This window comes from Hibiscus syriacus, unplaced genomic scaffold, assembly GCF_006381635.1.
Source record: "Hibiscus syriacus cultivar Baekdansim isolate YM2019G1 unplaced genomic scaffold, ASM638163v2 tig00110577_pilon, whole genome shotgun sequence".
NCBI classification, from domain to species: Eukaryota; Viridiplantae; Streptophyta; class Magnoliopsida; order Malvales; family Malvaceae; genus Hibiscus; species Hibiscus syriacus.
Window position 1 is genome coordinate 473,494 of NW_024062788.1, and position 13,014 is coordinate 486,507.

Consider the following 13,014-nt stretch of genomic DNA (forward strand, 5'->3'; position numbering starts at 1 on the left):
AGAATTTACCTTCCAACCAGTCAACTTATTATGAAATCTCTGTATAATTGGCTCCCACATTGCAACAGAGTTTCTCTTAGACCCCAAAGGCAATCCTAGATACTCTGCTGGAAAATTACCCACTGAGCAACCAATTTCATTAGACCAACCAGCTAACACCTCCTCCTCAACATTTATTCCAAAAATTATGCTCTTAACTAAATTAATCTTCAGCCCCACCAATAACTCTTAAATCAGTAACACCCTTCTAATATTCTTCAAATCCCGAATTGATGCTTTGGAAAAAATAATAAGGTCATATGCAAACTGCAAATGCAATAGCTTGAAAGAACTTTCTTGAACTCCTAAATCAAAGCCCGAAAACAATCCCAAATACACAGCTTTAGTTAACAACAAATGAAGCAATTCACCACCCAAATTGAATAACAAGGGGGGTAGCGAGCAACCCTGTCCAAGTCCTCTTTCAGTGTGAATTCTGTCCGTAGGAGTTCCATTTAGTAAAACTGAAATAGAAGCAGTTGACATACACTGATACATCCAAGAGCACCATTTTTCACCAAACCCCATTTCTCTTGTTTTAATTGTTTTAAAAACTGTCTATTGTATGGACTTTTTGTCGTAATCTTTTAACTGCTCTCTTTTTAATGATTTCTATTTGAGATTTTCCCTTGTTTTTGTTATTGCTGACATCATGCAACTTCGATTTGTAGAGGCCAGCACTGTCAGGCTTAGGGAAGATATACATAATGCCCATGGTTATCACTTCCTTGTACAGTTTGTTCTAGTTTTGTCTTCAATGCCACAGAGTCAAGGCGTTCAATCTATTTATTTGAAGCCTCAGGTTCAAAATGATAGAGGTCATGCTTTTGATGAAGCACCCAAAATGGATATCGTAGGAAAAGAAGACCCTTCCTCTGAACATCTCTCACCCACTTTGACTAGGCTACTTGATATTCTTGTTAACCTAGCTCAAACAGGTCCTGCTGAAAGCAAAACTTCTAAACATTCTCGCACCAAGGCCAGCGGCCATGACATAAGTCAAACATCATCTACTGAAAGGCTAGGTGATAAAAACTGGGAACAGGAAAATAATAAAGTTAAAGACCTTGAAGCTGTTCAGATGTTGCAGGACATTTTTCTCAAGGCTGAGAGCAGAGATTTGCAGGCAGAAGTGTTAAATAGAATGTTTAAAATATTTTCAAGTGATCTTGAAAACTATAACTTGTGTCAGCAACTGAGGATTGTTCCTCTCTTGATCTTAAATATGGCTGAATTTCCTCCAGCGTTGCAAGAGATAATTCTGAAAATTCTTGAATATGCTGTGACAGTGGTGAATTTTGTTCCTGAGCAAGAGCTGCTTTCTCTATGTTGTTTATTGCAGCAACCAATTGCGTCAGAGTTAAAGCTTACCATCCTTTCCTTTTTTGTAAAGCTCCTATCCTTTGATCAACAATACAAGAAAGTCCTAAGAGAAGTAGGTGTGCTGGAAGTCCTGTTAGATGATCTGAAGCAACATAAGTTTCTTTTGGGTTCAGAGGAACATGGTAGTAGTGCCAATCAGCTGGAGAGAAAATTCAGCTCCAGCAGCTTCCAGAAACACTTGGACGGTAAGGATGTTATTATTACTTCACCCAAGCTCATGGAATCTGGTTCAGGGAAGTTTCCAATTTTTGAAGTTGACAGTACAGTTGCTATTGGCTGGGATTGTATGGTTTCATTAGTAAAGAAAGCTGAAGCCAGCCAAGCTGCATTCAGATCTGCCAATGGTTTGGCCACTGTCCTCCCATTCTTGGCGTTCAATGTTCATCGTCCTGGAGTCCTACGGATATTGTCATGTTTGATCACAGAAGATGCTATGCAGGTTTGTTATGATGTGTGTTAATCTTTTTTTGACATAGATCTTACATTCAAACATGTTTTTCTTCCTCCAACATTTTCCCCTTTTCCTTGATCTTAATTTCCAGTTTGTTTAATGTTAAAATCCCTTGTCTGTGCATGTTTCATGAATGAGTGAACTGCAATATGGTTATGCATTACCAATTTGTCACACCATAGTGTTTTTTTTTCAGGGTCATCCTGAAGAATTAGGATCACTTATCGAAGTTTTAAAGAGTGGAATGGTTACAAGTGATTCTGGACATCAATACAAGCTTCAAAGTGATGCAAAATGTGATACAATGGGAGCCTTGTGGCGCATTATGGGAGTAAATAATGCTTCACAGAGATTCTTTGGTGAAGCCACTGGTTTTTCTCTTCTGCTTACCACCCTCCATAATTTTCAGGGTGATGGACACTCAAAAGAATCTTCTTTATTAGTTTACTTCAAAGTCTTCTCATATTTATCGCGGCTTATGACAGCTGGGGTGTGTGGTAATGCTATTAATAGGACAAGACTTCATGCTATTATATCATCACAAACTTTTTATGATCTTCTGTCTGAGTCTGGCTTGCTGTGTGCGGATTATGAGAAACAAGTGATACATCTGTTGTTGGAACTTGCCCTTGAAGTTGTCCTTCCACCTTTCATGACACCAGAGGGTGCCATATCAGCAGATACGGCTGAAAACAAGTCCACTAGTTTTGTTTTAAGTACTCCATCTGGTTTGGTTAATCCTGACAAGGAACGCATATACAATGCTGGGGCTGTTAGAGTTCTTATCCGTTCATTGTTGCTTTTTACTCCTAAGGTGCAAATAGAAGTGCTGGACATTATTGGGAAACTTGCTTGTTCTGGCCCCTTCAATCAAGAAAATCTCACATCTGTCGGTGAGATAGGATCTCTTATGCCTTTATGCTCTTTATGCATTAGACATTAGTTTTTTACTCCTTTTCTTTTCCAATAGGTTGTGTGGAACTTCTTCTGGAGACAATTCAACCCTTCCTTTCAGGCTCATCACCACTACTCTTTTACGCTTTGAAGATTGTAGAGGTTCTAGGGGCATATAGGTAGGCCTTGCGGTCATTTCTAGGAATCATTACTTTGTTTGTTTTTTATTGTTTTCTGAAATGAGGTTTTGATTTTTTCTGATAGGTTGTCTGCATCTGAACTCCAAGCACTTGTAAGATATATTCTGCAAATGAAGCGGATGAAATTAGGTTATACAGTTGTTGATATGATGGAAAGGTTAATTCTCATGGCAGAAACAGCCTTGGAAAATGTTTCTTTGGCTCCATTTGTTGAGATGGATATGAGCAAGATTGGGCATGCTTCGGTTCTGGTGTCTATGGGAGAAAGATCTTGGCCTCCTCCTGCTGGATATTCATTTGTCTGTTGGTTTCAGTTTCAAATTTTTTTGAAAACACGAGCAAAAGAAACTGATCCTGCCAAAGCTGGTCCTTCAAAGAGGAAAAGTGGCTCAAATGGGCAGCATCATGACCGGAATATTCTCCGGATGTTTTCTGTTGGTGCAGTAAATAATGAGAATACTTTCTATGCAGAACTCTATCTTCAAGAGGATGGTGTTCTTACCGTTGCTACCAGTAATTCTTGCTCCTTGTCATTTTCTGGATTAGAACTGGAAGAAGGCCGGTGGCATCACCTTGCTGTTGTTCATAGTAAACCAAATGCTCTTGCTGGATTATTCCAAGCTAGTGTTGCTTACGTTTATCTTGATGGGAAGCTAAGGCACACAGGAAAATTAGGATATTCACCCTCTCCCATTGGAAAACCTTTGCAGGTAACTATTGGGACTCCAGTTACATGTGCGAGGGTTAGTGACTTCACATGGAGACTCCAGTCCTGCTATCTTTTTGAGGAAGTGCTCACTCCAGGTTGTATTTACGTCATGTACATTCTTGGTAGAGGATATAGAGGGCTTTTCCAAGATGCAAATCTTCTTTGTTTTGTTCCCAACCAGGCTTGTGGTGGTGGTAGCATGGCTATCTTAGATTCATTAGATGCTGACTTGTCTGTACCTCCTGGGGTGCATAAGCTTGACAGCACAAGCAAGCAGGAAAACTCTAAGTCAGATGGAAGTGGAATTGTTTGGGATTTGGATAGATTAGGGAACCATTCGTTTCACCTCTCTGGAAAAAAACTCATATTTGCATTTGATGGAACTTGTACAGAGGCTGTTCGAGCATCTGGGATGTCTTTCTTGCTCAATCTGGTTGATCCCTTGTCAGCTGCTGCTTCTCCCATTGGAGGTGAAAGCATTTTGGTTCTCCCCTTTTTGTGTAACTGTTGTGAAAACTCTTCTTAGCTAAATTATTCTTCCATTTGTTGTCTATGCAGGTATACCACGATATGGGCGTCTTAATGGGGATATCTATATCTGTAGGCAATGTGTGATTGGTGATACCATCCGGCCTATTGGTGGAATGTCTGTCATTTTGGCCCTTGTTGAGGCTGCGGAAACTAGGGATATGCTCCGTATGGCCCTCTCATTTCTTGCTTGTTCACTTCATCACAATCCTCAAAATGTAAGAGACATGCAAACATACAGGGGATACCATTTACTAGCTTTACTCTTGCGTCAAAGGATGTCATTATTCGACATGCAGTGTCTTGAGATATTTTTTCAGATTGCTGCATGTGAAGCATCAATTTCTGAATCAAATAAATTGGAACAAATTCAAACTTTTGTCTCACCTACCACAACTACTCATGAAACTGGCTTCAAGGAACTTAATTTCGGAAAGTTCCGTGATGAAACATCTTCTGTTGGATCTCTTGTTGACTTGGATGATTTTTCTGCCCCAAAGGATTCATTCAGTCATATTTCAGAGCTAGAAAATGCTGATATGCGAGTCGAAACTTCAAACTGCATTGTTTTGTCAAATGCGGATATGGTAGAACATGTTTTGCTGGATTGGACACTGGGTAACTTCCCCGGTTTCCATTCAAATTGCACTGTTAAATTTTCTAGAGCATCTTGTTTCAATGCTTGGTACAGGAATCACAACCTTACAGTTCTTCGCCGAATGAACCTAGTTCAACATTTACTGGTGACATTGCAGCGTGGTGATGTTGAAGTTCCTGTTTTGGAAAAATTAGTTGTACTCCTTGGAGTTATATTGGAAGATGGATTCCTGGCATCTGAACTAGAAAATGTGGCTAGGTTTGCTATTATGACTTTTGATCCACCTGAGCTGAAACCACAGCATCAAATGATGCGCGAGTCCATGGGAAAGCATGTTATTGTAAGAAATATGCTTTTGGAGATGCTTATCGATCTTCAAGTGACGATCAAAACAGAAGAGATGCTTGAACAGTGGCATAAAATTGTCTCCTCTAAATTATTAACATATTTTCTTGATGAAGCTGTTCATCCTACCAGTATGAGATGGATCATGACTCTTCTTGGTGTGTGCTTGGCTTCTTCTCCCACTTTTGCTCTTAAATTTCGCACAAGTGGAGGTTATCAAGGTCTAATGCGTGTGCTTCCCAGTTTCTATGATTCTCCTGATATATACTATATCTTGTTCTGTCTAATATTTGGGAAGCCTGTTTATCCAAGGTTGCCAGAAGTCCGTATGCTGGACTTCCATGCACTAATGCCAAGTGATGGAGGCTACGTGGAGTTGAAATTTGTAGAACTATTGGAATCTATAATTGCTATGGCAAAATCTACCTTTGATAGGCTAAGCATGCAATTGATACTTGCTCGCCAAACGGGAAATATTTTCCAACTTGTTGCAGAACTGGTGGAGGAAAATGTAGACATGGCTGGGGAGCTTCAAGGTGAAGCTCTCATGCACAAGACATATGCTGCACGCTTGATGGGTGGGGAAGCGTCTGCTCCTGCTGCTGCAACTTCGGTTCTGAGATTTATGGTTGATTTGGCAAAGATGTGCCCTCCCTTCTCTGCAGTTTGCAAACGACCTGAGTTTCTAGAAAACTGTGTGGATCTCTATTTTTCTTGTGTTAGGTTTGTCTTTGAGATATATTCTCCATTTATACTTGAACATTTTTGTTTTGCATTAATTATGTATTGTCTTTGAGATATAATGTTCCTAAAAACACTGTTATTGTGATGCAACGTAAACATAATCTCCATTCTGTTTCACAAGAAATCTTATTTTTTATTTGTATTATCTTGCAGGTCTGCTCACACTGTGAAGATGGCAAGAGAGCTCTATGCAAAGGAGGAACAGAAGAATTTAAACGAGTGTGATGATGCTAGTTCACAAAATACATTCTCTAGCTTGCCTGTGGAGCAGGAACAGTCCGCCAAGACATCAATTAGTGCTGGAAGTTTTCCTCAAGCACAGGTCAGTTCAAGTTCTGAAGAGATGCCTGTCCCTTCAAATTTCATGGCTGAAGATAAAGAAGAGATGAAGCATAATACATCTCAGGAAGAATTGAACAAATCATTGCAGGAAGATGTCCAAGTTATTCAGAGTGTAGAAGGTGTTTGTGTTGATCAGGTTTCTGCCACCTCAAGCACAAATGAGTTCAGCTTTCATGGTGTCAAAGACAATCAGGTTGTTCATCCACCAGATTCCCAGAGTTCTGAATCACTTGCTATCCTAGATTCTCCTATTTTATCTGAGAAATCCAATTACATAATCCCTCTATCGCCCTCTTCATCTCCCATTACTGGACTGACTTCTTGGTTAAGTCTAAACCAAAATAAATCCCAAAATCCCACAATTGCCTCACCTTCCATGGACTCTTCTATTAATATTGGTGGTTTTGATCAATCCTCTGACTTGAAGTCTGATTCTCAAGGGCCAACAGCTGCAAAAGTTTCCTTTTCTGTAACACCAAATATTCTTCTGGAAACGGATGATTCTGGCTACGGTGGTGGCCCTTGTTCTGCTGGTGCAACTGCTATGTTGGATTTTATAGCTGAAGTGCTTGCTGACTTTTTAACAGAGCAAATAAAAGCAGCACAAGTTGTGGAGAGCATATTGGAAATGGCTCCACTCTATGTTGAAGCTGAATCTATGTTGGTTTTCCAAGGTCTAGTTCTTACTAGATTAATAAATTTTGTTGAAAGGCGTATCTTGTGTGATGATGAAGAAGATGAGAAAAAGCTTGATAAGACCAAATGGTCCTCAAACTTGGATGCTTTTTGCTGGATGATTGTTGATCGTGTTTACATGGGTGCTCTTCCCCAACCTTCTTGTGTTCTGAAAACTCTCGAGTTCTTGTTATCAATGTTGCAATTAGCAAACAAAGATGGTCGGATTGAAGAAGCAGTTCCTACAGGCAAGGGTCTTTTGTCTATTGCAAGAGGAAGCAGGCAGCTTGATGCTTATGTTCATTCAATTCTTAAGAATACAAATAGGATGATAATGAATTGTTTTCTCCCATCATTCCTGATCTCCATAGGAGAAGATGATCTCCTATCTTCCTTGGGTCTGCTTATGGAACATAAGAAAAAACTGCCAATAAAATCTTCACATGAAGATCCAGGAACTGATATCTCCACTGTTTTGCAGTTATTGGTTGCTCACCGACGAATCGTATTCTGTCCAAGCAATTTTGATACTGATTTAAATTGTTGTCTTTGTGTAAATTTAGTTCTCTTCTTCGTGACCAGAGGCGAAATGTTCAGAACATGGCAATTAATGTCATCAAGTACTTGTTGGTTCATCAAAGAGCTTCTCTAGAAGATCTGCTTGTTTCTAAACCTAACCAAGGACAGCCCCTGGATGTACTGCATAGTGGTTTTGACAATTTGTTGACTGGAAGTTTATCTGCCTTCTTTGATTGGTTTCAGAACAATGAGCAGATGGTAAATAGAGTAATGGAGCAATGTGCGGCAATAATGTGGGTGCAGTAGATTGCTGGCTCAGCAAAATTTCCTGGTGTAAGAATTAAAGGCATGGAGGGTCGTCGTAAGAGGGAAATGGGAAGGAAATCACGGGATATTTCAAAGGTTGACCTAAAACACTGGGAGAAAGTGAATGAACGGAGGTATGCATTGGAAGTGCTTCGTGATACAATGTCTACTGAGTTGAGAGTTATCCGTCAGGATAAGTATGGATGGATTCTCCATGCTGAGAGCAAATGGCAAAACCATCTTCAACAACTTGTACATGAACGAGGAATATTCCCAATTCGTAAACCCTCTGTGCCAGAAGATCCTCAATGGCAACTCTGCCCCATTGAGGGTCCATACAGGATGCGCAAAAAGCTTGAACGCTGTAAATTGAAGATTGATAGTATCCAAAATGTTATTGATTGGCAATTGGAATTAAGCGAGTCGGAGTTCTACAAAGTCAAACATGAGGATGGTCTGGATGTTTCTGATTCTGAAGCAATTTTCAATCTTTTGAATGAGAGTGTTGAACAGAATGGTGTTGACACTGAGCTATATGATGAATTTTTGTATAAAGAGTTGGATGACGTGAAGGATGTAATGTCTGTTAGAGATGGTTGGAATGATGACAGAGCTAGCAGTGTGAATGAAGCTAGTCTTCACTCAGCCCTTGAGTTTGGCAGGAAATCCAGCACAGTTTCTGTCCCTGTATCAGACAGTATACCTGGAAAATCTGAATATGAATCTCATAGGCAGTTATCTTTAGTTAAAAAAGACGAAGTCAAAGTTGCAGAGGATAAATCAGATAAGGAACTAAATGATAATGGTGAATATTTAATCAGACCTTATCTGGAACCTCTTGAAAAGATACGATTCAGATATAACTGTGAGCGGGTAGTAGGTCTTGACAAACATGATGGTATATTCCTAATAGGGGAGCTTTGTTTGTATGTAATAGAGAACTTCTACATCGACAGTTCTGCCTTCATATGCGAGAAGAAATGTGAAGACGAGCTCTCTGTAATTGATCAGGCATTGGGTGTAAAGAAGGATGTTACAGGTTTTATGGATTTCCAGTCAAAATCAACTTCATCCTGTGCCTCGCCGCCAAAGACATTAGTAGGGGGAAGAGCCTGGGCCTATAATGGCGGTGCATGGGGAAAGGAGAAAGTGATTAACAGTGACAATTTACCTCATGCTTGGCGTATGTGGAAGCTTGATAGTCTTCATGAGATTTTGAAGCGTGATTACCAGCTACGCCCTGTTGCTGTTGAGTTATTCAGCATGGATGGATGTAACGATCTCCTGTTGTTTCATAAAAGAGAGAGAGATGAAGTATTCAAGAATCTGGTTGCAATGAATCTACCAAGGAACAGCATGTATGTAACCTGGAATTTCATTATTCTCTTTTTTCTTTTAATTTTGTTTATATGGTTGGCTATATGTGTGGTATTATGTTATCTCAAAAGCGAGCTGCAATATCATGTTACACAATAAGATGGATCCCTCTGTCTTCCCTGTATATTGCACAGTTGTTTGTCTTTCCTTCTATCATATGCGTTTGGTCCCTTTTTTGCATGTACTTCTCTTTTCTGTACTTGAGATTCATCCCTGAATCCTTTGCTTTTCTTCCTTATATTCTGAATTTTGGAAAATGTTATTTATTTATTTTTTAATTCTTTTCTTTGTATCAGGTTGGATACAACCATTTCAGGATCTACAAAACAGGAAAGCAACGAGGGTGGCCGTCTCTTTAAAATAATGGCTAAATCTTTCTCAAAGAGGGGCAAAATGGAGAAATCAGCAATTTCCAGTATCTCATGCATCTCAATACCTTGGCAGGACGTGGATACAGTGATCTTACCCAATACCCAGTCTTTCCATGGGTTCTTGCTGACTATGAGAGCGAGAGCCTGGACTTGTCAGATCCCAAAACCTTCCGCAAACTTGACAAACCAATGGGCTGTCAGACACCTGAAGGGGAGGAGGAATTTAAGAAAAGGTAACTCCTAATATTTTTCAAAATCCTTTTAATTAAAATAAAAAAAAAACTATTTAAAATTGTCTTTTCTTTGTCAGACATGTAGTGTGTGCCATTTTGAGGAGTAATTATTATTTAAATGGATACTGTTTTCTGAATGTTCATATCATGTCAGGCATGTTCTTTAACTACATTCTTTTTTTAGACTAATTGTTTAACGTTATCTTTAAATATTAATTTGTCTGCCTATATAACTGCTAATCAGTTTTCTGTCCTTTTTTCCAGATATGAGAGCTGGGATGACCCAGAAGTCCCAAAGTTTCATTATGGTTCTCATTATTCCATTGCTGGCATTGTTCTGTTTTATCTTCTTCGCTTGCCTCCATTTAGTGTGGAAAATCAGAAGCTACAGGGTGGTCAGTTCGATCATGCTGATCGTCTTTTCAATTGCATAAGAGACACTTGGCTGAGTGCTGCTGGGAAGGGTAACACATCAGATGTGAAAGAACTGATACCAGAATTCTTTTACTTGCCTGAGTTTTTGGAAAATCGTTTCAACCTTGACTTGGGGGAGAAACAGTCAGGGGAAAAGGTCTTAGTTAAAGTTTTAATCCTTATCGTGCTTGTGATCTTTATTTGTTTGTTTGATAATGTGCAAAATAAAGTTGACTCAAATTTCTCGTTTATGTTTTTCATTTCTTCTTATTTCCCAGGCTGGTGATGTTTTCTTACCTTCTTGGGCTAAAGGAAGTCCTAGGGAGTTCATCCGGAAGCATAGAGAAGCGCTAGAATCTGATTTTGTTTCAGAAAATCTGCACCATTGGATAGACCTCATTTTTGGATATAAACAAAGAGGAAAGGTGGGTATCGGCACTGGTTTTGAAAGAATATTTAGTCTCCATTTCATGCAATCTCTAAAAATTTCTACTGATTTTAACACATGCACATCTTGAAAAAAGTGTTGAAAGTTGATAGGTTTTTAGTCAAAAAAATCCTGCTGATATAATTTTCTTTTTCTTATTCTGGATTGCTTTGAAGTTGTACTGGGTGAGCTGCCATGGCTGATGGCTACTTTTTATAATTTGAAAGAACTAAAAAAAGTACTTTATTTTGGCAATATTATATTTGTTTTCTCTCTCTTTTAGTTCCTAGTTCGACTTTATTTACCGTCCCTTTCAAATCCTAAGTTGTCGTTCCAAGATCATATGCCTAATCATCTCTGTTTTTTTTCATTTAATTCTGTATATTGTTGTTACAACTGACAGGCGGCAGAAAAAGCTGTTAATGTGTTCTACCATTACACATACGAGGGAAGTGTAGACATAGACTCGGTTACAGATCCTTCATTGAAAGCCTCCATTCTAGCTCAGATCAATCATTTTGGACAGACTCCTAAGCAACTTTTCCTCAAACCCCATGTGAAAAGGCGGCCTTACGGAAAGCTTCCTCCTCATCTGCTGAAGCATTCAACGTTTCTTGTTCCACATGAAATACGGAAAAGCTCTTCTTCCATTGCTCAAATTGTCACTTTCAATGAGAAAATTCTCGTCACCGTGGAAAACACTTTACTTAAACCTAGAACACATACCAAATATGTTGCATGGGGTTTTCCTGATCGCAGTTTGAGATTTATGAGCTATGACCAAGATCGTCTCCTTTCAACACATGAGAATCTTCATGGTGGAAACCAAATTCAGTGTGCTGGTGTTAGTCATGATGGTCATATCTTGGTCACAGGCGCCGATGATGGTCTAGTTTCTGTCTGGAGAATCAGTGAGGATGGGCCCCATGCATTAAGACGGTTGCTGTTGGAAAAGGTGCTTTGTGGTCATGCAGCTAAAATCACGTCTCTTCGTGTCTGTCAACCTTATATGCTGATTGTAAGTGGATCAGATGACTGCACGATTATCCTATGGGACCTCAGCTCGTTAGTATTTGTTAGGCAGCTTCCTGAGTTCCCAGCACCAGTTTCTGCAGTCTATGTGAATGATTTATCTGGGGAAATTGTGACAGCCGCTGGAATTCTGCTTGCTGTTTGGAGCATCAATGGGGACTGTTTAGCAGTAATTAGTACATCCCAACTGCCGTCTGATTCCATACTTTCTGTTACGAGCTGTACTTTCTCCGACTGGCAGGACACAAACTGGCATGTAACGGGTCACCAGAGTGGGGCTATTAAGGTTTGGCATATGGTTCACTGCACTGACCAAGACAAGACTGCTGGCAAGTCAAATACCAGTGGAACGGGAGGATTAGATTTGGATAAGCCTCCAGATTACAGATTGGTGCTAAAAAAGGTCCTGAAGTTCCATAAGCAACCAGTTACCGCTCTTCACTTAACCAGTGACTTGAAGCAGTTGCTGAGTGGTGATTCTGGTGGGCATTTGTTGTCTTGGATGTTATCAGATGAGAGCTTGAAATCTTCTTTCAACCAGGGATAATTATGTTAAATCGGCATTTGTGCGATCTTCAGCTATTGGATAATCTCCTGGTTGTGTTAGAAACCCTAATCCGGTTCTGTGTAAAGCTTTTGTGAGAGCAATTGATTCTTTGTTCATTATAACATTAAAAAGGAAAAGCAAGACGAGAACAGGGCTGGCCAGGTGGACAAGCTAGGATAAGTTATATAGAGACGTGGTGGGGAAAATTTCTTCCAACCTTGTATATTTATGTTGAAAATTACAAAGCAGTTGATGTCTTGAACTCTCCACTGCGAGGGTGCGGGATTTCAGGCGACTCTTTTGTTGTATTTTTGACAGCAGGAGGATATTGACTTTGAAAATATCACTCTACTTGTTTTTTGCATGTAAATAGACGGAACTGTTCAGTGTGTAATGAGGATGTATAGCGAAACAAAAAAAAAAAGAATTGCATTGGAATTGGTCTTGTCCTTTATGAACCAAGGGATGGTTTATAGGATCTTTTAGTGAATTGCTTTCGGCTAAAATTTAGCACAATCGGGTGGTCACTGCCAATTATTATTGTGGATCAGGGTTTGATTTCTTTAGAGAATTTGGTTGGTAATATTCCCTTAATCTCAAGTGTGCCCAGGTGAGTTTCTGTTCACCCAAAAATCTTCAGCTGTTGAATTCAAATTTGCTTGGTTACAATTTACTCGGTGTGCTATCATCTGCTTGCAAATCCCACGTACTGATTGAATACACGTAATTCATCGTCTCTAATTCCTTTTGCTCTTCTAGCCTTATCCAACCCCAATAAAACCCTCCAATTTTCAAAATGACAAGCCTTGGGTGAGATTAGAACCATACATTTTTACCCAAACTCGAAAATTTAACCCTGTTCATTTAAATTTAAATTCAA

General features: G+C 39.5%; 2 protein-coding genes across 2 annotated transcripts; both read left to right on the forward strand.

Moving 5' to 3' along the window:
• Nucleotides 1-691: 691 nt before the first annotated feature.
• On the forward strand, nucleotides 692-7,741 carry LOC120133196 (protein SPIRRIG-like). The gene is made up of 6 exons (XM_039149837.1): nucleotides 692-1,861; nucleotides 2,070-2,766; nucleotides 2,844-2,946; nucleotides 3,032-4,146; nucleotides 4,235-5,870; nucleotides 6,045-7,741. The coding sequence occupies exons 1-6, from the start codon at nucleotides 692-694 to the stop codon at nucleotides 7,558-7,560; spliced, it is 6,237 nt and encodes a 2,078-aa protein (XP_039005768.1). The 3' UTR covers nucleotides 7,561-7,741.
• Nucleotides 7,742-8,948: 1,207 nt separating this feature from the next.
• LOC120133131 (protein SPIRRIG-like) lies at nucleotides 8,949-12,542 on the forward strand. The gene is made up of 5 exons (XM_039149781.1): nucleotides 8,949-9,091; nucleotides 9,407-9,714; nucleotides 9,979-10,285; nucleotides 10,407-10,553; nucleotides 10,959-12,542. The coding sequence occupies exons 2-5, from the start codon at nucleotides 9,533-9,535 to the stop codon at nucleotides 12,132-12,134; spliced, it is 1,812 nt and encodes a 603-aa protein (XP_039005712.1). The 5' UTR covers nucleotides 8,949-9,091; nucleotides 9,407-9,532; the 3' UTR covers nucleotides 12,135-12,542.
• The last annotated feature ends 472 nt before the right edge of the window (nucleotides 12,543-13,014 follow it).